This window comes from Hetaerina americana, unplaced genomic scaffold (assembly GCF_022747635.1).
Source record: "Hetaerina americana unplaced genomic scaffold, ioHetAmer1.1.p SCAF_33, whole genome shotgun sequence".
Classification (NCBI taxonomy): Eukaryota; Metazoa; Arthropoda; class Insecta; order Odonata; family Calopterygidae; genus Hetaerina; species Hetaerina americana.
Window position 1 is genome coordinate 4774324 of NW_027286908.1, and position 23850 is coordinate 4798173.

General features: G+C 42.1%; 1 protein-coding gene across 1 annotated transcript in view; it reads right to left on the reverse strand.

Moving 5' to 3' along the window:
- The window catches only part of LOC139691376 (potassium channel subfamily K member 4-like), a 39508-nt gene extending 35607 nt beyond the window's left edge, over positions 1-3901 (reverse strand). Inside the window, exon 1 of the mRNA XM_071589174.1 lies at positions 1660-3901. Coding sequence (XP_071445275.1) covers positions 1660-2455 — 796 coding nt within the window. The 5' untranslated portion in view covers positions 2456-3901. The remainder of the gene's footprint in view (positions 1-1659) is intronic.
- Positions 3902-23850: the final 19949 nt, after the last annotated feature.

A 23850-nucleotide genomic window follows, 5' to 3' on the forward strand; every position in this document is an offset into this window, starting at 1 on the left:
GAATATAAAGCGCTGCGACATCTCATGCAGGTACCTGTAACTAACTCTTCGACAGTGCGATTCGGCTGATCTCGGTAGCCATTTACAAGTTACAAAAACGTCTACATGGTTAAATACTTCTAAGAAGATGTAATTATCCAAGTTTACTGAAGGTTTTAAGGGAAATAGAATATTTAATTTTTAGTTCGCATTGTGTTTATTAAGGACAGGGTCTTCGGGTAAAGAAATGGTTGAAAGCTAGGATACCACTCTTTGTTATCTAAGTTATTCCTTAATAATTTATTCCATTGGCGATTCCTATGTCGCCCAAATTTGTCTCTTTACGTGTGTGGTAGGAAGAAATGACACTTAATTAACTTTCCGCATCCGTTCTCCGTAAATTCAATCTCCTGGCGTTTAGCCATGTTGTCAGTAGCGGTTTCTTGTACGAGAGGGAATTCCAGTTTTTCTTTGCGGGGTGGGGGGGGGAATAATGATATTTTGATCTTCTCTGTTACACAACATTTCTCTTAACCTTTAATCCTATTCAACGCCACATTAAGGCGTTTATTAAGTCATCTCAAAATCCTCCGTAAAATAGTCATTTTACAACGAAATTAAGGAATTTGGTGTACCTTTTAAACTTCGATCTTGGAATGGTTTCCAAGCCGATTTTTACTCTAAACTGGTCACATCACTAAGGTTTATTAAACATCTTTTTACGTGTCTAGCTTACAATCGGCAGCTAATCGATCTCATAAGGCTAGATTCACAACCGTATACTCCTCTTGATTTCTTCCATTCCAACAAAATATTCCTAAGGAGGTCATACGAGTGGGAATTTATCTTGACATTTTTTTAATGCCCTCAATGCATTTATGGCGTCTCCTTTCAATAATGTAGATCATAGTTTTTTTCTTATAGTTCGCTCACATTGATCTCAGACACAGTAAGACGCGCGTTGATGACTTAGAAAAATGCGATTATAGAGATAAATGGATAAATATTGATAAAGTTAGATATTGAGGAAGACTTAGATTGGAAATTTTGGAATATGGTGGGATAAGCAAAGAAGTTGTTAGAGGTTGAATACGGAAAAAAGGCACTAATATTGGTCGGAGGAGATCTTGATATGGGCGGGATGTTGATAAGGAGGTGATACCGAAAGAAAAACTTTGGGTTGGGTTAGTTGGTTGTAGGAAGAAAAGAATGAATTTCCTGAGCTGAATAAGTCAAGAAAAACCGAAGAAGAACATGGTCTGGTGCAAACAAGAGGAAATCTAAGCGTTATGTAATGCATAATATACTTTCGAGGGCCCTTCAAAAACTCTACAATCAATTGATTCCTGGCCCGCAAATTTCCGGACATTTTTCTCACAAGAGATATCTAGAAGAAAGGCTTAACTCAAATATTTAATACATTCCCCATTTGGGAGACCGAGGGAGCAAAATGCGCCGGGTAACAAGAAATCGTGGAGATAATATCAGATTACGCAATAATTAACAGTATCCCCTGGTGACCTTAATTGTTACGTACATCTCTCAACAATCATAGACTCGCAACAATTCCCGGCGCTGCCGCACAACGCGCGCAGAAGATGAGAGACAAAAACGAAAACAAAACAATCCGCACTTTTGTTCAAGACCCTGTTTACCCCCTTCCCTTCCCCTTCTGTCTACCTGACACGCAGGGGTGCTCCTGGAGGAACCTCAACCTGGTCGTCAGCAACCTTTCCACCAGTCTGTCCTCGTCAGGGCCTTCCAGGGCTGAGAAAACTATGCCACCCATCGCCAAGTACGTCACGTAGAACGCCACGTAACTCAGCAGCAGGAGGGTGCTCCTCCGTATGCCGAGGAGCTGTTTGAGGACCGGCTGATCTGGGGAGGAGGGCCGATCGTCGGAGAACTCCTTGGAGCGAGCCACCGACGATGAGATGGTCGTGGTCAGTTTGCTCGCGACATCTTTGAGAGCGGAGCCGAACACCTTGCCGCTTATGCTGGTGCTCGCCGTGGTGTTGGCACCTCCGCTTCCGATGTCTAGGCTGGAGGTGGTCAGCTTGCTCGCGACATCCTTGAGAGCGGAGCCGAACACCTTGCCGCTTATGCTGGTGCTCGCCGTGGTGTTGGCACCTCCGCTTCCGATGTCTAGGCTGGAGGTGGTCAGCTTGCTCGCGACATCCTTGAGAGCGGAGCCAAGCACCTTGCCGCTTATGCTGGTGCTCGCGGTGGTGTTAGCACCTCCACTTCCGATGGCCAGGTTGGAGGTGTAGAAGGGCTGACCAGGGTCGCCGGACGAAGAGGAAGAGGGTTCCACCGTGACCCCTATGGACCCGTACTGACTCCTCCTGGTCGAGACAATGATCTCGGAGCGGGATCGAAGGGTGCGACCGGCTGTTCGCTGCGACACGACAATCGAGGTGGTCTTCTGACCGCTGGGCGAAGAAGTGATAAGCTTACGGTCGTCGGAGTCTCCCATGTTTCCGCGCCGACTTCGTCCTCTTTCGGATTGGAAACTGACTCAGATTACCAGCAGCTAGAGTGCGAACCTGCTCGTCTTCGGTGGTTATACGACACCCCTCGAAATTTATGATTTTATTGGTGGGAGTTGGCAAAACTTTTGTTTTACATAAGGGTTTCCCCAACAGTTTTCCTCACCAGTCAAGGGTATTGTCTCGTCGGTATTGGTCAAAAGGAGTTCGATTTAAAAAAAAATTCGATATTTCAAAAGTTGTCCCTTACAGTTGCTTTTATTCCGATTTTATATTTTTTCTCGTTCGACCAAGAAGTCGTTTCCTCGATGCGAGGGAACCCGTAGCTGACAGCACGTGTCGTACACAAACAAACACACACACACACATAGACACAAAATAACACGGGGGGGGGGAAAGTTTACGATTAACCACTAGTTTGCAAAGTTAACTATGCGTTTAGAACAAACTCAATCTCTCTATCTCTCCATCGTGAAAGATCCGTGTTTCGAACACTTGCACCACATCGCCATCTCGAATACCGCTAATGATCCACTAGCCCAGGAAAATCGCCATGCCCACGCCGTGTCCAGGTAACCCGTCTCGTCGCCGACGCGTCACAATCGTTTCTATCCAAAACTCACCCGTCGTACGAGCATAAAACAAAATTTAAACAAAAAAAATACTTGAAACTCGTCAACCATCCTTGGTAGCACACTCGGGTTCAGGGTGTTTCCCTCCGTACCGTTGGAGGAAATGTTCGTGGACGAAGACCCTTTTCGAAGCACAGGAATCCTGTTTTTTTTTATTTTTCCTTTCGTATCCTTATTATCACCACTCTCCCTCCCTTCCACCCTTCGACAAACAAAATACTATCGGATACCCCAAGAAAAAAAGATTTTGAAAATATAAGCTGATCAAGTCTCTGAAGAATAAATAAAACAATTCTCCCACCTCTCTCTCCTCCCCACTATCGTCACCTCATGGAGAAATACTGGATTTTATGGAGAACCAACCCGGAGAGGGAAGCACACCTTCAACCACAAGAGTCGGAATCTGATCTGGACCCGGTATCAACCCCTCATCCACCTTTATAACCATGTGCGTGTGTGTGTGTGTATATAAATTAGCTTCACAGTTCCGACTCGTCTTATTTCACCTCCTAGCTCTCTCTCTCTCCACATACACGCACACACCCAAGAACGTAAGGCGACCGACCTCTCCTCCGTCCAGCCAAGGTTTCTAACAGCTATTGGCCGTCGTCTTCTTACGAGAAGTCGTTGACTCCGACGGAGACTTAAGGGGGGGAAGAACTCATGTTGCCGATGGGAAAAATAAGAAAATCTCCACCTCGCCTATATATTTTTGAGATGGTATTCCTCACCCCCTGTTCTACCTGCTCCTTTGGGAGACGAGATACAAGTCCCTCCCCCTCTCTCCACCACTCCCCTCCCCTAAAAACCACGGCCGATCCTCTGTTGTCCTCTCACCCCCACTTTTTCTCCTCCAACCCTCCTTTCTCACCCTCCTCCCTCCTCTGTCTATCAGCCGACTCCGCCACGCCCCCTCCCAAGATTACTCCACACCCCCCTTCACCTCCCCTCTCTCTCTCTCTCTGTCCCCCCTCCCGCCCCCGCTACGATTATTCGTCAGCTCTCCCCTCCCCTAAGCGTGATGTTGTTACTCGGGCACCTGTCCATGGCGAACGGTCCTAAAGGCCCTCGAACTGGATTTTAGGGACCTCTTAAAGACCCTCCAACCCAAGATTAAAGAAAAATAATTTTTTAAATATTCCGTTGAATCGGACACTTCCCCTCGCTTGACTCTTCTTAGAGTTTTATTGGGGCTCTTGAGAGAAAAGTGATTCGGGATTCTGAATTACAACCAACATACTTTTCTTCCTCTTTTTCTTCCCCACCCTTTCCTTAACCCTTAACGGTCAAGTCCCCCCCCTCCCGGCGATTAAACGCGCCGACCAACTCCTAAGCTCCTCCAAGTCGTCGACCGAAAAGTAAAGGAACTTCTTAATATGCGGGAAGATGATTATATTAAAAAAAATAATTTGATAAAAATCCCTCCAATTTTCCCCTCCCCTTCCTTCTATAGAAAAGGAAACGGAGAAAAAGCGAAGTAACTATGGCGATCAAAACAAAAGAGGATCGGAATCCCCGCTCTCTATATATCTCTCTCTTTTCTAGAATGCTTTCCCCCTCCTCTTCTCGCGATAGTACTGTTTTCCGTATTCTCTGCCACCTATCGGTAGACGGCGATAATGCTTCCTCGCTCCTTTGACCGCTTCGTGTAGAGAGCGGCGAGGGAAAGAGATGAACAACAGAATGTTTTTTTACGTACGAAAATGGCCCTCTGATAGTGGAAATTTTCAATTGTGGAATGCGACACAAACGCGCACAAGGGGTAATGAGTATTGCGATGATATTTGTAGCAATGGAGGGAGTGCAATTGGGTAGGAAACCTTTCGGTGTTCTCTTGGGTGGGATACTTTGTCGAGAGGGGAGTAATAAGAGCTGTAAACGCTGAACTGCACACGCAAGGACGGGAGGGAGGAAGACGTGGAGGGGAAGAAATTAAAACTATTCTCCCGCGTAACACGCACTTCTTAAGTCGTCAGCACTTCTTTGAGTCACTCGAACTGAAGAACCAAAATGATCTCCTTCTCGATGAGAAAAAAAATACGACGCGAATACTTTCCCGTTGATTTCTAAGATTCCGTCGGCGTGTTCATTGTTCCTTACCACAACCTTATTAAAAGAATGCACTTTCTTTCCCGGTGTCTGTAGTCCGTCTTCGGATTCCTTAAAGAGTTTGGAGACACAACGGTAAAGACGAATTCTCAAGTGTTTCCTTCGCTTAACTTGGATAAGGGTGAATTGTTTACGCAGATGAGCTCAAGTCGTCATGTAAAATGATTGTCATTCACGGTGTTCACTTTCCTTATACTTTCAAGAGTGTTCACTCATTCCTCGAGCACCACTCCGTTTGAAAATGGTACGTACTAGTCGGGAATAACTAAACAAAAAGATAATAATAATTAAGATACTGCGTTGGTTTCTTTTAATCCTCTTGTCGTCACCACTCGGTCAATCTTCTCCTCTTCAAGAACGGAATGACGATGAGTTGTTTCTCTCCCGCCCGCGGACTGCCAAGCGGTGTGCCGGCCGAACACCACCGTCCAAACTGCTCGGTGTCCCAATGGGGAAGAATAAGGTCCCCCTTGTTTTACAACTCGATAGGGAGCAGACGAAACCCTTCTCCTGCTTGCTTTCGGTAAAGTGGTATTGGGAGGGTGGGGTGAGTTTGGTGTCCCCCTCTTCTTGCAGCTGGCGATGTTTCTTATGTAACGCGCCTCTGTCGACCTTAAAGACGGGATTCCATTCTCCCTCCCACGGCTTGTACACTTGCACCGGACGTTCCAGACTGCACCTGGGGCCCCTCGCCTCGTCGCTGCCGGGACTTGCGCGCGTTGTCCTTAACTCCGCGCAAGTGATTGTGGGGCGGAGGAGGAGGGAGCGAGGACACGCGCTCGGGTCACAAGCACGTATCCGACTGGAGGCTGACCCTCTAGCCGAGCGCAATATATACACAAATACGCGATCGCATGGTTCTTATGCCCTTTGTATGCGTCTCTTTAGGGGAAGAGGGGAAGGAGGCTTATGTCATTCCTCTCTCTGTCTCCCCTCTGCCCGCTTGAGTAGGGAGGGTTTTTCTCCGTTTCTGTGGAAGGGAGGGACATGGGGTCAGACGCTTCCGGTAGGCAGGGGAATGGTTGAGGGGGGTGGGGAGCGGAGAAGAGGAGATAAGGGGGGGGGGCAGAGACCGCACGTTTATGTTATGGGTACGGCGATGTTGTCGAGACAATGTCGAAGTTTTTCTCGATTCGAGAAGTGTATCCTTGGGAGTTATGTTGAAAAGAATACATTTATTGTTGTTTTTTTTCAATTGTTCAATTCAATTGTTTGTTGGATGATAGTGTATGTGTTTGCATTAGTGTTGGATGAAGGGATTTTTGCATGAGTGTATACGCCACTATGGGTATAGTTTTGCATGCATGTGTTGATTTTGCTTGTGGTATTGTTCCTTTTTACGGGTGGTGACCTAACTAACGCCCTCCGCCACCCGCCCTTGCGGCGGCTTGCGGAGTATTATGTAGATGTATCGATGTTAGGAATTTCATCTCCAGTGTGAATATCGGGACGTTTAGCTGTAAAGACATACGAAAAAGTGATAGGAATACCGGCACCACAGTTATCAACGCGGCAAATGAGTTAAATTGATCTTCTACGATGGGTAATACAATGATGACCTAAAAGGACGCAACTGGGTAGAATTACCAGCATGTACAACGTACTTCCAAACATATTGAACTAGAAAATATGTCTGTTTACTCACAACTAAGTCACCCACAGTAATGAACCCCCGAAGGTCGCTTTGATGGGTGAGGGTGGAGGACCCCCAATACTAAACCAAACAGCGTGGTGACATTCGCACGTAAGGGTAATTAGGGAGGCCAGATCCTTATTCCCTGTGCCGCCACTCTCTTAGAGAGTGGCGGCACAGGGAATAAGAGAGAGAGAGAGACTGGTTTGTGATGACAATGGAGGTGATAAATTTTATGATCATACCGTCAACATGTTGATATTGGTAATGTTATCATTGTAGTGCAATGTGAGAAATACTATCAATATAATTTCTCTAATGTACCTGATGAGGTAAGTACATATCTGCTTATGCGATACTCCTCGATGTACTTAATAAGAATTTGTTGAGGTGGTTGTTACATTTTTGTTAGGCCAAGTCTAAAACAGGCGGCTAGCGTCTGGGATCCATTTTAGCGAGAATGATTCGCAACGAAAAGAGGGTTAAGAGTTGCGGGAAAGCATGCTGGAGGACTTGAGAGTCCCCCGATTCTAAGAATCAGGGGACAGCAGGCCAGACTTTTAAGAAATACTTTTGAGAAACGTACAGGGAACTTGGTGTTTCCATGCAAAACACAGAGAATTATTTCGGTACCAAATTAAATTCGATCAATCTGGATAAAATAAGAGAAAGATAGCAAAGACCTCCGACGTACAGATAGATTCAATTGCTCCTTCTTACCTCGAAAGATACGCACCCGAAAAAAATCAAACCTAAGAGAGCGTAAAAAAATCTAATGGTAAATTCGAATCCTAGAATTTGATAAATGCGCTACAATTATTTCGTGATGCACAAAGGCACGTACGTATATGCACGAGATATAGTATTCTTGAAAACTAGATGAAATATGTTAAAGTGTATTTATGCATAAAATGATAAATCTGCACATTTGGATTGGTGCTCTAACACCCCCTGCCAAACACTTTTGTGACAATTTGGAGTTTTTGTGTGGATGTAGATATTTAGGGAAAACAATCACATTTTGTCGTAACCTTGATATTTATTTCATGTGTAGGTGGATATTATTATAACTAATGTCGGTATTGGAATACTAATATCGCATAACCTTATGTGGATGTCCTTAGAGCTAACTGTAATGATCTCTTCAAGGACGAAATTGCCTTCTTGTTTTCCTTCTGTAAATCCCTTACCCTTTTCTCATTAAATCCTAGCCAGGCTCGGATATGCCATCGCGTTTCGGGAATTTTCTTAAAAATCGAGGAAGAAGGAAGTTTCTGGCTCTTGCGTCGGATGGCGACTTATGTACTAGGAAACTTAAAGACGGATTCTGGACTTCCGTCAACGTGCTTTCCGTGTCGTATTTTTTAAATTTACGAGTTTATTCGTATTTGTGTGGAGAGACGTACACTTCTGTCGAACTTCGTAACCTCTTGAAGGGTCGCCATGACATCCAGAAAAATTGACAGATCCAGGTAAAATCAAGAAAAAATGAGCTGACTATTTGAATTAGACGAGCATATAACATTCCAATCGCGATTCCTGATCAGAAGGTCAGGATCAGGATGCTATTATTAGCGTTATAGGTCGGATGGGCATGCGTTGAAAATATTTGAGAAAAATTTGAGAAATCGAAATTTGAATTCTTACCTGCAAACGTCTTGGAGGGCGTGTGGCAGGGGGTAATAGGTCACAAGCCATTAGAATTATTATTGTATAACGACATTTTGGGAAGTTTAAAATGTCGTACGTTGTTTATTAGTGATATGGTCACGATCCTTTGGTCTCCTCTAACAACGCCATACGCTGATACAAGTTTTAATATTGAGTTAGCGTTACAACTCGTATAATTTGTAGCCATCCTAAATTTTTAAGTCACGAATGTAATCTTCCACTTATTCAAGACCTGGAAAATGCTCATGCGGCCCATTTTGGCTTGAGGAGGATACCTGTGTTTACAATAACCGAAAAAAATACAAATATTACGAACGTCATTTAAATCGGTACCTATTGTATGACAAATTCCGTGGTAGAGGTGTCGCCATCCAACATTAATGCCTGATTAATTAGTGCTTCTTCTAACTTAGCAACTCCTGGTGACCAATTTCACCGTCGTGCCTCCCTATAATAACCCTCTCTCACGCGCGTTTCTATATATCTGATTACATGTGAAATTTACATTTGATTACATGAATTTGTGGTGGTATTGTAGTAGATGTCGTATGGCTGTTGATATAACACCCTCTGCCACACCCCCCCTACGCGACGGCTTGAGGGATAGCGTATATTTTCAGATATAAAACAGTAAATACGGGCTTGTGTAGGTTATAATAGCTTAAAGTTACAAGATGTAATGTGTGCATCGCACAGATTTGCATGGTGAAGTGCATGCTTGAGTGTAAACTGTAGTATTAGCGTTCTAATATCTGATTATTGAATGAGTGTAGTGCGAATGACCTCGGGAGCTATCAAGGCACACAGGTCACTGCTAGTTTAGATGTGCATCGACGAAGTGCACTACGCACTCTCCTCTATGGGCGACGCCATTTTGGACTCGTCCGAAAGAACAATCACTCGCAACGCGTCGTGCACAGCGAGTGATTGTTGACTTGCACGTGCTCCCTCGTATCCACCACCCCCTCTCCTCTCTCGTTACGTCACAGACCAGGTCACCCCACCCCCTCCTTATCCTCCTACGCCTCCTCCCCATTTCCACCCCCCCTCTCTCTCTTCTCAACGCTCAATCGGGTGTGTCCACATTTTATGAGGCAGCATTTTTCTTATTTTCTTTTAGGGGGAAGGGGGAGGGGGAGGAGTGATATCGGGAAGTAAATGGACTTATTATAGTCGAGTATATCTTCTAAGAAATAATGAAAACTTCAACCTTAAAGGCACATTCTTACGCGGTTCTCTGAAAATTATTTCGGAATAGTGCGAAGATGTCAGTTTTGGAAATCATACCATTTAGACTGTTTTTTTATTCCATTTATTGATTAATATAATTTAAAAAAAAACGTCCGTAGGTTCTTTTATGATTGCATTATTTAAACTCTTAAAAATTGCGAACATTATATTAGTTTTTCGTGAGAACGACGTGTATTTCCGCAAATATTAATCCATAGCTTTTCTACTGGTTGTCATTTCCCCCAATTTTATCAGAATACATTCTAAATATTGGTGTTTCGATGTTGATCTGTATTGAAACTAACGATGAGAACCTGTTTTATTATCATAGTTGTTTGATATACTGCAAATGACATATACACTGACACCTCGATGCAACTTCCCTAATTTTCTCTGAAGATATCCAGGATATGGGTGGGTGAGAGTCCAGTTCACTTGGTCCTTCCATGAACATAATACGAACCCCAACGTATTACGGGCGGAGGGATCACAAATATAAGATTAGAGAGATTGACTGCAAGACTGACAGGTTTAAATGGTCATTTTTTACAAGAACAATAAGAGACCAGAATGCTTGTAATCGAAATACCCCACTAGCCGGCTCGACATAATAAGTATTAACCTCCAAGGTAGCGACTGCACATGGTTATACTAGAATATTTATATTTTTTTGGGAGATTCCCCCCATCTTTCCCCATCCATTTGAAAAACCCGAAACCCCTCATCCCTTGCCCTTTTCCTCCTGGCGCTACACCCCCTGCCACACATCTTTTTGGTGGCTCACAGGGTATTGATATAGATGTATATCCTGGACCTTGGGCAGTCAGCGCGGTAATATGTAATGCATCCGTCACAATTACATTTAATATTTTGAGTTGCACACAACGTAAGAATCGTGTCGACCTTAAAGTAACTATGTAGGTCCCATTGACGGATTCGCTGAAGAATTTTCGCAGGAAAGTGCAATGAAGAGATTAAAGAGAGTCGTTACTTAATTTAATTCGTAAGGCGTACTTGGAATACTACGCTGAAAGTACTTCAGGTGCATGGGTTGGAGGTTATTCAGTTAATAGATTACAAAAATCAAAAGCAAAATTGGAAAAAAAGTTAATAGATTCGTTGGAAAAAATGACTTCGAGAAGAGATGAAGAGTGACGGGTATGTTGGAAGGAATTAGGCTGACTTAATTCACGAGGAGAGCAGACTAGACTCATGTCTATTGAAGAGGTTTAGGACACCCGAGTTTTCTATGTGATGACGATAGCTATATTAGGGCCCATAAAACCAGTGTGGGTATCACATGTTCACATAGTCAGATATAATGGTTGTCACATGTCTATTAAATGTTATGATGTTAGACGTTTGAAAAAAATCCTGATTGTACTCTATTACTTTCTATTAGTGATCTCATTACTGCTATAGCAACACGCATATCTCTCTCTTTCCTAATTTTTGAATTACAAGAGGAGCTAGTTTTAAAATCCCACACGGAGCGAAGGTTAAATGACAGATTAAATCTCTTGCATAAATTGGAAGGATGTTTCTTTAGTGATTATGTAAAAAAATTGATATCACCCCCATCGTACTACAGTAGGCGAGTTCACGTCAATTACATTAGAGAGCTGAGGTGTAGAACAGATCAATTTAAGATGTCAGTTTACCCACGAACGATGAGGAATCAAAACAACATTGTTGGGGTAAAAGTATTCGGGTCAAAATTATTCTGGTGTGTATTCACCCCCTGCCACATACCATAGCGGTAGATTGCAGGGTACCGAAAGAAACTAAAGAAGACTGATATATGGATAGGGAGACGGCTAGGTTGGTGAGGCAGAGGGAGGAAGGGTCGTCTTGGATGTAATTAAGGGAGGGGAGAGAAAGTATTCACTGCTAAGTGGACCTCAGTCAATTAGGGATGAGGAAATAGTGGGGAGATGGGAGTGTAAGATACTGTGGCCTGTAGAGGCTAATGGCCCTTATCCTGGAGTGATAGAAGAAGGATGATATCTATTACACCATAGGTATCCCGTTATACCACCAAGTTCGCGATAAGTCATCGATTTACAGTAGTACCATGGCGCCGAACAACCAGAACCAACCTGGTACCCATGCCCGAGATGGGATTAGTGCCTGTGTCCTTTGAGATAGCGACAGTTATCATCGCGGAAGATGTCTCGATGCTTTAGGGTAGAGGGTAAGGGGCCCCGGTTCCTTTCCATGTGCCGGTTATTGCTTCCCAGGAAGATCTGGTACCCGAAAAATCCCACTATATTTACCAACAGGGTCCACTATAAAAGTAATGCGCATTTTCTGGGAAAAATAGATTTATTTATCGTACTTGTACAAATGCTTAAAATTCTTCAAAATACTCTCTCCATCTACATCAATACACTTGCGGAGACGTGTCTGCCTCGCCTGGAAGGTACCCTGGAACTCTTCGACGGGAATCTCTCTCAGGAACGTTTTAACATGCTTTTGGATGTTTCCCACTGTCTCCCAATGCTTTCCTTTCAGCTCTCTCTCTTTAGTCGGGAAACAAAAAAGGGTCTCTCGGAGTCAAGTCGAGATTTTAAGAGGGCTGGGGGACCACCGGGGTGGTGCTCCGGTCCAGGAATTTGGTGACGATGAAAGACGTGTGGCTGGGCGCTTCATCGCGCCATATTACAAAGTCGCGAAACACACTTCACACTGAGGCACATTTTTCCGCTCACGTTGAAATGGCAGACCACCCACCACATTTCCCGACCAGTTTTACCGCGCTGCAATGGATAGTCGCGTCATAATAAAATCATGCGTATTAATTTTATAATGTTCCATGTACATGTATATATTTTATGTAATATTTTAATATATTATAACTATCCTTAATATACCGGTTAAAGTTGGTTTTTGTGGGAATCAGCTACCAAGTGGTCCAAGGACAATTCCCTTATCTCTCCTAGCAAGACACAACCCAACATTCTACGCTACAAGCCCTTGTTCATCTCCGTTTATTTCCGTCCTCCTTTCATTCCGTCCAACATAAACAAGTCCTATCCTATATGGATGGATGGCCCTTGTACCTATCCTATTCCTGCCTCTTCCTCGCTTGCCTCACATTCTCCCCATGTATATCACATTCCTTAACATCCCATCGCGAATCAATATGCTCTCTGCATTCATATTCCCTGCTTTTTTGCTTCACCATAACTCTAATGGACGATCTTTAGGGAAAATATCGAGAGAAATCAACGGCAGAGAAACACTAGAAGGAACATGATAAGAGGAGGGAAGAAATTTGCCGCGGAAATATCCCACGAAAGGAAGAAAAAGAGACAAGTGAAAATAGGAGTGATTAAGAAAGACGAATACACAGAAAAATTATCACGGGGTGAGAGGGAATTAATAATAAATAAAGTGAAGGAAATATGGCCGCTGTAAAATCAATCTTAGGATTAAATTGTCGTTGATAATGATGATGAGGGAAAATGTTGAAGCGATGAAAACCAAATTCAATTAGATTATTCTTCAAACACGTATTACCCTGCAAGCCGCCATGAGGGCGGGTGGCAGTGGGTGGTGTTATGTCACCAGTCTATTGGGATACGTAATTGGGTGACTTTAGACTTTGGAATTTTTTTATTTTTTTTTCGTGACATTCGAGTTGTCGAGCGTGATTTTTCCCATGCCGAACGTGATTTTTCGCATTTCCTATTTTTCCATGGGGTGGTTACGAATTATATGATAGGTAGAAACCTTATTTATCGATTTGTCCTGCGGACGGTTTTGCCAAACTCTCTTGCTGTGTTTCGTCCACTGATCCGATTTTGCGGGTTTTGGAAGTGTTTTGTCTCCGCTGCGTCAGAATTGAACTAAAATGATTCGTTTTCACTAAAATAATTCCTTTTTTCCCAAATGATTCTTTTTTACTCAAATGATTCGTTTTCACTCAAATGATTCCTTTTTACTCAAATGATTCTTTTTTGCTCAAATGATTCGTTTTTACTCAAATGATTTGTTTTTTCTCAAATGATTTGTTTTTTCTCAAATGATTTGTTTTTTCTCAAATGATTCGTTTTTACACAAATGATTCTTTTTTACTCAAATGATTCGTTTTCACTCAAATTATTCGTTTTTACTCAAATTATTCGTTTTTACTCAAATGATTCTTTTTTTCTCAAATGATTCTTTTTTACTCAAATGATTCGTTTTCACTCAAATGATTCTTTTTCGCTCAAATGATTCGTTTTCACTCAAATGATATTTTTAAGTGTTCTATTGTATTCCCATGGGCTCTTAACCCATTTTTTCCTTTAAAGTGAGGTTTTCTGTACGTTATCATTCACTGAAGATTTTTCTCGAGACGTGCAGGTTTTCATTGCGTCTCGCTGAATTCCATAATGTAGATATACTTGGCGGGACATTAGGAAGACCGGCAATAAGCAGGTGATTTGGTATTCTGAGGAGCTATGCGAAAGTTGGCAGCTTCTCTCTTTGCTTGTTCGTATGCCTGTACGTTTATACGAATGCCCCCATGCCTCATTGACATGCAATGTAAAATACCAGGAACAAAGAATACGATACCTCCTTCTCTTCTATGATATGTTTTCGTTTGAATTTGCAAGGATTAAACGAATACTGAGAATGTCATTGTTTTTAGTTTGCATTGGCAAATAACGATTATCGTTGATTTCGAAAAATTCCCAAAAATTAAGGTTTTGATCTCATTGGAGCTGATATTGATTTGCTATAATGATACAGTAGTTTTGCTCTAATTTTCAGAGATTTTATGCAGTTATCTGTGTACTTGATTTTTACAAAATGATGGACCATATTTACAATCTTTGAATTTTTGGCTTAAGTATGAGAATTATTAACATCGAATTGTTTCGCCACGGTGTGACGAAAAATGAAGCGAATCACCCGCCGATTCAATGATTCTTCAAAAATAAGAATCTGAAGCGAAAAGTTGTTTCTCTTTTCGCTGTGAGAAATTGAATCATTTTTTCCATCGAATGGATTAATTTTTTGGAAACCCATTATCATGATCCCATCAATCATAATGATGATGAAGTTAAAAAAGTACACTTCCTATATGTTCCGTAGAAGGATTCGTACCCCCAACGTGTCATATTTATCAATGAAAACGATCGCACTGTATTAAACGTTTCCTATATTAACAGTTTTCTATTTTTTATTTGATATGCGAGTGACTCTGAAATCGGTTCTGGATAAAGCGATTTGACAATAATGGACCAATGTCGATATTAAGCTCATATATATATATATATATATATATATATATATATATATATATATATATATATATATATATATAGTCGAAAGATCCGGTATTCAAGTCCCGGTCAAGGAAATATTTTTGCGCTTGTGATCTGCTCGATTCCGCTTTCCCCATCCTATGTTCGCCCTTAATAAGTGTTCTTATCCCTTTTATCCCAGGACACAGTTCCTAAATAAATATTTTGTGACTCCTAGCAAAACATCTGCATCAGGTCCCTCTTCAGCTCTGAGTACTTTCTTCCTCCCTTCATCCCGTCCAACATCCCTATCCTGTTCCTACCCTTTCCTCGTTTGCCTAACATTCTTCCCTCTATCACCGTCTTCAACATCCCACTGCCGGCCAATACCCCCTTCATCCGCTTTTTCTGCCTCCATAGGATTTCTCCCAACAAGCCCATCTCTTCCCCCATCATACCAAGTACTTCCTCGTTTGTTTTCTTTTCTGTCCATTTCACCTTCTCCATTCTTCTCCACACCCACATTTCAAAAGCCTCCAGTCTACGTCTATCCTCCTGCTTTAATGACCACGTTTCCGAGCCGTACATAGCTACGCTCCATATCAAAGTTTTTACGAGTCTTTTCTTAACATCCTTACTCAACCACCCCGTCATCAACTCCCTCCTCCTTGGGAAAGCCTCTTTGCCTAGCGCAATTCATCTCCTTACGTCCCTACTACTTTGACCGTGTTGGTCCAAAACACTACCGAGATACATAAACTGCTCTAGTTTTTGCCCTCCTATTTTCATATATATATATATATATATATATATATCGACATGGGTCCATTTCTGTCATATCGCTTTTACAAGGCGCACCAGGTGTGCGGTACCATAACAACTTAATTTCCTTTTCCAAAAGCAAAACCCCTTTAATTTGAGAACAATCAACCTAGGCTGGAATCGAACCCGAAACCTCTGCCTTCCTTTGAGGTATAATTAAAACTTGTGGGAAAGAAATTGCTGCCACCATGGAAGAATTTGCTGGTAGTACTTCTCTTTATATTTTCACCGTAACGATTTTGACTTGTGAACGACTCTGTCGTTGTCAACATCATAGTATCTTTGATACTTAATCGACATTGTTCGATTTATCCTATATCGGTATTCCTCGATATGCACAAAAATCTCAAGATGACATCAATGCGATGAACCCGGTTCTACCGAATTGAATTTTTCTTTCTATTCGTTAAGTTTTTTGTACTATCTTTGATAGATGGTGGTGTCACTACCACCCGAGAAAAGGTCTCCGCGATCAATATTTGTAATTTTAAGGTACGATTAAGTACCATGCATTGATAATTACGGCCGTTTTGAAAGATTTTGCCGCTTATGGTGATGTTTTCGCCATGACGATTTCGTTTTATAGACGATTCTGTCGATGTTCAGCGACGTGATAGCGATTGCGATATAATTGACAAACCCTAAATGATTGATGTTGTTCGATATACCCGAAAAGTATCAAATTGTGGATGCATTGTCGTCGCATTTGTGTTTAATTTTGAATCGACGGTGGCAAAATGAGTATCGCACATCGCATCCCTGGAGACCACAAATCCGAACCCACGCACAATGGAAGAGGATGGAAGGGGAGGTCGTGAGGTGTTTACGTAAGGGGAGAATGGCCTTGGGAGGGTGGGAATGCGGGAGGGGGCAATGCAAGCAAGTGCCAAGGCGGCGTCTGTTGTCCCCCCCCCCTCTGCATCCTACCCGATGCAACGCGACAGAGAATATTCCCGAGTAGCTTCACTTAGTCGTCTGGCGAGCGAATCTGCAGCGTAGCCGGGCGATAGCCTCTCTGATCGGAATGCAGGCATCATTTGTTCGTTTGGGGAGCCATTACTACAAAATGCTACGGAGTAGGATATTCTAATGATTTGCATAAATAGGAGAAAAATACACAAAATGACTCAGTCTAGTTTCAATTTGGATATGCTTTCCTGGAAATTTTTGATGTCGAAAACATCGATTTTTTCCAAAAAAAATATTCCTTTTTTTTCGCACACAAATGAAAGCGCATGTTCGCACACTAGAATTAAGATAAAAATTAATTCATTTCAATCAGGAGCAAAGTTAATATTGTCGCATTCTCTCTCTTTTGCTATTATCTAAATTGCAAACTTACAAGGTCGTTTCTAGGTCGTATTCGATAGGTTAACGGACGTACATCGTAATCATGTATTGCTTAATTTGATAGTATTGGAATATTTATTTTAAAAGTTAACTTTGATCGTTCAAAATTTTTTTCGGTGTAATTCGATGGTCACGAATTATTATACCTGGCAAAGGCATTGCATTTGTCCAAGATACGAGGATATGCTGGAAAGTAATGCACATATGCTTTGTAGAGCGCGGACAAAAGCAAATAGCAAGATCAGGCAAAAAGTACATTAAAGTAACAATTCTTAAGTTTCAAAATCATATATTTATTTTTCAACATATTCACCGTTAAGGCTAACACATTTCTCCCAACGTGTAACAAGTTTTTTTCCATTCAGTCACTGAAAAACTCTTCCGGTTTTTCTCGAATCCAGGACTTGACAGCTGCTTTCACCTCATCGTCCGAGGTGTAATGATTACCTTTGAGGTGTCTCTTAAGTTGAAAGAAAAAAATAAAAATCGCAAGGTGCAAGATTAAAGGAATAAGGAGGGTGTGGAATCGGTTCAAATTTCAGGTTTCGCTGAGCCTCTCCAGTTGCGCGCGAGGTGCGTAGATGAGCGTTGTAATGTTGCAAGATTATTGGCGCCAGGCTGCCTTTAACACGACAAACTCGACCGATATGGGTTGCGATACGCTTTTGAGTGATTCGCCAGTGATTGGAATCAAATATCCGACGAGTTTGCGATGTTTATCGTCTGTGGCAGTGATCGGACGTCCGCGGTAGGTTTCATCAACAATTATGGCTTTTCCAGGCTCGCAACCACGAAATTTTACTACCCATAGATTAACAGTAGACCTTTCAACAGCATCGTCACCATAAACATCCTTTAAACGACGATGAATCTCAGTAGGAGTCACTTTTTATGTCACGCTGTTTAACTGGTGTTGACATACCACTAGAACACGTCTCCATACTTACGATTCTCAAAATACACTGGATGAATCTAACGACCTCAAATCTGCGCATGCGTGTTGAGGGGGAATGTTACTTCCACGTACCTCTAGGAGTGCTTCTTAAAGGTCATTTTGTTTGTGTTCAACAAGAATGTCTGCATTCGTTTTCAGCATACCCTCGTATCTACAAAATCGAGTGCCCACTGAGGAAACCATAAAAAAGAAACTGCCCAAGTAATTACACAATGAAAAGGGCTATTATACGAATTAAATCCAGTTGCAGCCACGCGGATATAAATTGGTCCAATGATGCTGGTTATAGCCACTTGTGATATTTTACAGATATTTTTGTTCTTCAAATAAAATATCTCCTTCGCAGTCAACAACATCCACACGCTATCACATGACCATTTCACGTCATGGTTTCGATCATTACCATGAAGTCATTGCGCGGGGCAGCGGAGTGTGTAGATTTCCGTTGACCGCGAAGTCCTCGATATTGGTCGTACATCTCTCGGAGGATTGATGTGACGCCACTCACCACTCAATTCTCTAGCCGTGTTTAAAACATCACGTCTTAAAGTTTCTTTCAATTCGAAGTCAGCCATTTAGTTGTTTCGTTGCCATGGTCGCCCTCTCTTGTATGCACTTCCTCACCGTTCATCGCATCTTCTCGCAAGGCGTGAGTTCGATTTTTTTTGTTCATCTCCGAATAATGCTCTCTAAATGTTCACGTCACATTACGTAGCCCACTGGAAGAGGGGAAGAATACGGTTCGATCGTATTATCGAACGAAAACAAAATCATTTTTGTTGGGAGCCAAGATTACATGAAGTGCGAGCTAGAAGCTAATGGATTAAATGCAAATCGCATCAGTTTAAAGTCTAACAAGGGGAGAGAATGAATTTCACTGCGTATTGAGGACGAGAATTCATGACGAAATTGACCGTCGGACATTTTGAAATAAGGAACATATTTTTTCCTCGCACGTCTGGTGAAAGAAATGAATACAATTGCCTCGTTATATGAACCATTTATAAGAGGTGCCCGTAGAAGAATGCCACGTCCATTTCAGCATTGCATTTATAAGATATTTTGTGTTCGTTGGCTCAAAATTTTATATTAAATTACCGCCAGAAAATATAAAATGGCTTCAAAGTGTACTCACCTACCCAAAAGTCTAGTTTTTAAACATTTACTCATTTAATAATTCTAAAAATCATCATTTTCCGGCATCTTTAGGGATTTTTTTATTAATTTACTGTATATATTTATTCGTATTATTCTCTGCCATTTTACTCGCTTAATGGCGGTAGCTACCAACAGGGATATCGTATCCGTGGCAACAATGGCCGCCCTAATAACATTTCGCATAAACAAGATGGCGTATTTCAGGAATGAAATTTTATTGCACGGGACGGACAGGTTTCAACTTTAATGTTCTTCACTGTTTCAATGGCCGGATTCACCGTTGGGAATCAGTGGAATTGAACTAATAGGCACAGAAACTGGTTTCATCTCTTAAGCAAACCTTTGACTTAAAAGTCCCTCTGGATAGTCACCGTCCTCTGTTTTTGAGACGAAATACCTTCTTGTATTATCAAACGTCCATGGCCGTCTCGGCTAGCTCTTTCTTTCCCATCAAATCATTCGTTCTTCTCCCCTCATGTACTCGTTTAGTGATGATTCATCTGTTATCCGTTCTATCAATACACTGACATAAAATTCAGCGTACTTTTCGGAAAATAACTGACCGATTCACTAAAGTATTTCAAGCTTCTTTTGTTTGAATGTCTCTACGAATAGATAATATAGTCCTCGTGCGAATACAGTTCACTCCTCTTCCATACTTGTCCATTAGGCGTGCATTCAATGTATGGTTTTTCATTGCCCACTAATTAATTCTTCGCCCTTTATCTCTTCTTTTTACCTTGGACACCTTTTCCAGTATTCCAACTATTATTATTATACATTGGTGCTTATCCTGGCATGTATATTTTTTTCTCCTATGCAGTAAATAGGAAAGGAGTACTCTTTCAAGGGTAGTAATTTTTTCTACCTTAGAAAATCATTTAGAATTGTATTATTAGAATGCAAAATGACCCCGCACGTAACTAAAAAGATCAATGTGAACTGCAAATAAACACGACTTCGTACGGTTGGTAGACCTTAATGGTATACAACGCTGGTGCGACATTTGGTAATTAGATTTAAACTTAAAAAAGTGGGTGGGGATGGATTTCTGTAAAAATAGCGATTCCTTCCCGAACGCCTACTGCATTGGGAGCACCGAAATGGAATATGTAGACTCGATTAAATACATAGCCGTACGTAATATGTACCTAGTCATTAACCTCACTCACGACCTCTCCTGGGTGAAACATATGTACGAGGAATATGAGAACAAGCTAACAGAAAATTAGGATTCTTTAGAAGTATACTGGATAAATGTGAAGAAAATGTTCAAAGAGAAATGTTATCTTTCGCTGGTTAGACCTCAATAAGAATATGCTGCTTGTACATGTACAAGCCCCTCCACGAGAATATGGGATCTTCACGAAGTTGAATTGATTGTCGAATTAGATCACTTACAGCATAGAGGAGCAAGATTTGTAAAACGTTCTTATGATAAACTTATTAGCGTATCCAAAATATTAGAGGAGCTAGGCTGGGAATCACTCACTGGGCGAAGTTTAAATTAAAAATTAGAGCTCTTGCATAAACTGGAAGGAGGTCTCTTTAGCGATGATTATGTTGGAAATATGTTATTACCCCCACCGTACTACGGTAGGAGAGATCATGTCAATAAAATTCCCCTCTTCTCATCCCCTGCCACACAACCTGTTTGTGGCTTGTAGGGTACTACACAGTGTAAATCGGTGCAGTAAACAATGAAGAGCAAGCGAGGCGTGTGACTCTAAACAACAAAATTTCATTTTTTCACGAACGATAACGGATCAGAACCACGTTTAATGAATGATCTACCGTACTATTGTACGTTGGGAGAGATCAAGTCTATAAATTAGAGGGATTAATTGTAGAACAGATAGATTTAAGATGCCATTTTTCCCACGAACGATAAGGGATCGGAATAATATTGTCCGACCGCTGTACGTTCATATTCGGGTTAATAATTAGTCTGTTGTATGTTCGACCCCTGCCACATACCCCAAAAGTGGTTTGCAGGGTGCTAAAATACTATTAAGATACTCGATGGGTTGCAAGATCATTGCGGTTTTCGCGAAACGTTCGGTTAAACGTTAAAACACGATATCCTGAACTAGAGCAGGTGGAAGAGTTTTCCTATATCGGAGGTGTTTTGGAACAAAATAGTGAATGTAGTAGTAACATAAGGGGAAGAAAATCGTCAGACAAAGACAATTTCACAAGGAGGAGGGAAATGATGAGAGGGACGATGGGTAAGGATGTAAAGAAAAGGCTTATTGAATGCGTTGACATGGAGTATAGTTATGTGTGGCGTGGAGACATGGTTATTGAAGCAGGATGATAGGCGTATATTGGAGGGTTTTGAAAATGTAGGTTTGGGGAAGAATGGAGAAAATCAAGTGAACAGAAAGGGAAATAAGGGAGGTAGTGCTAGGTATGGTGGGAGAGGAGAGGGATTGTGTTGGGAGGCAGGAAAGATGGGTGCAAAGCATAATGATCGGCAGTGGGATGTCGAAGACTGATATTTAGAGTGGAGATCTTCAACAAAGGGTTAGGAATGGGGTAGTAGGAATAAGCACGTTGGACAGAATGAAGGGAGCAAGGGGGTAAGTGAAATTGAAGATGTAATTGCACATGACCTGTCACATTTTAGATTGTATTCTTTCCATTATTCTCCACATAAACTTCTCGGAAGTCTCCAATCCACGCGATGCTCGTATAATGTATGCATACGATAAATAATAAAATTTTGCACAAAATTTCAAAAAGGAACCCTAACAATTTGCCAAATATACGATAACGGTAAACATATGTCGTTGGAGAACGCACAACTGCGGCTACACAGTCAGGTTGCGTGGAAACTCATCTTCACAATGTGTTCGGTCGCCTTCCATCTGAAACTGGAATCAAATCGTGTTAAAGGAGAACGATTTCTTGGACTATTTAAAAAATTCCTGGGCGCCTGTCGAAAGAAAGAAACCCTTGCCACAGTCGGGTTTCCTCAAAAGACGTTTCCCCATGTTATGGAGAGAGGGGGGGTGGGTGGGGAGGCTGATCCCTTCGACGTGTCCGTAGCAGCATCTCTCTTAAGTACCCGCCTCCTTTTATTTCCTCTCCCTCATTTCAATGGCATCTGGTCCGGGGCCCAACGGGTTTGGCGCCTCCAAAACATTGCTCGCCCAAGGTCACCGGGTACAACCTCCCGAAGGGGCGGAGCACAAGGGGACTTGATTCACTCTCCCCTCGGTCCATGGACCCGCGAGATTAAGAGACTCTTACCGTCTCGGAAATTCATGCTCTGCGCATGCCCGGTCGGTCGCTATGTGAAGGGCGCCCACCCGGGTAGTTGGTTGGTTGGCGATCATCCGGGAATAGAAGTTCGATGACCAAATGAGAGCAAACTCAAACTCACGCGCGAATCACCGTATGCACCGCGCCTGGACTGCAGTGTTACGGTGCTGGGGAAGAATGAATGATAAGAAAATGAAGGGGGCTAAGTGAAACATTCAAATTGGAGAGGATAAACTAGAGAGGGGGTAGGAAATCTCACCGGAGTAGTTTTAGTAGCTAACTGGATATATGTTTTTTTTAAAGGTAATCTACCGGTTAAGGTAGGTTTTTGGATGGACACAATTACCAAACAAATATTTTATTAATCCTAACAAAACACAAAATGCATCATCCTACTCTACATCAGACCCCTCTTCATCCCTGAGTACTTTCTTCCTCCCTTCATCCCGTCCAACATCCCTATCCTGTTCCTACCCTTTCCTCTTTTGCCCAACATTCTACCCTCTATCACAGTCTTCAACATCCCACTCCCGGTCAACACCCCCTTCATCCACTTTTCCTGCCTCCATAGGATTTCTCCCAACAAACCCCTCTCTTCGCCCACCATACCAAGTACTTCCTCATTTGTTTTCTTCTCTGTCCATTTCACCTTCTCCATTCTTCTCCACACCCACATTTCAAAAGCCTCCAATCTACGTCTATCCTCCTGCTTCAATGACCACGTTTCCGCGCCGTACATAGCTACGCTCCATATCAAAGTTTTTACGAGTCTTTTCTTAACATCCTTACTCAACGTCCCCGTCATCAACTCCCTCCTCCTTGTGAAAGCCTCTTTGCCTAGCGCAATTCTTCTCCTTACGTCCCTACTACTTTGACCGTGTTGGTCCAAAACACTACCGAGATACGTAAACTGTTCTACCTGCTCTAGTTTTTGCCCTCCTATTTTAATGTTAAGCTTGGCCTTTTTCTTTCTAGAAAATCGCATAACCTTTGTTTTATTAATATTGATTCTCACCCCATACCTGTCGCACTGAATTTCTATCCGATCTATAACTAAAGCTTGGTCATCAGCGAACCTAACTGATTTTACGAATTCCCCGCCCACTTTCATTCCTACCTCCAGGTCTTCCCAGATATGTAGATTAATTTTTAAAGGGAGGAGTGATCAGGGAATAGAGGAAGGGCGGCCTTAGCATTATTATTCTACTCTTAACGAAAGACCCCTAAGGGTCACACACTTTTAAAAAGGTTGGATCGTGACTGCACGATTCAATGTCACGTATTGATGACGATTGATGTGAAAGTAACGCAAAAACCC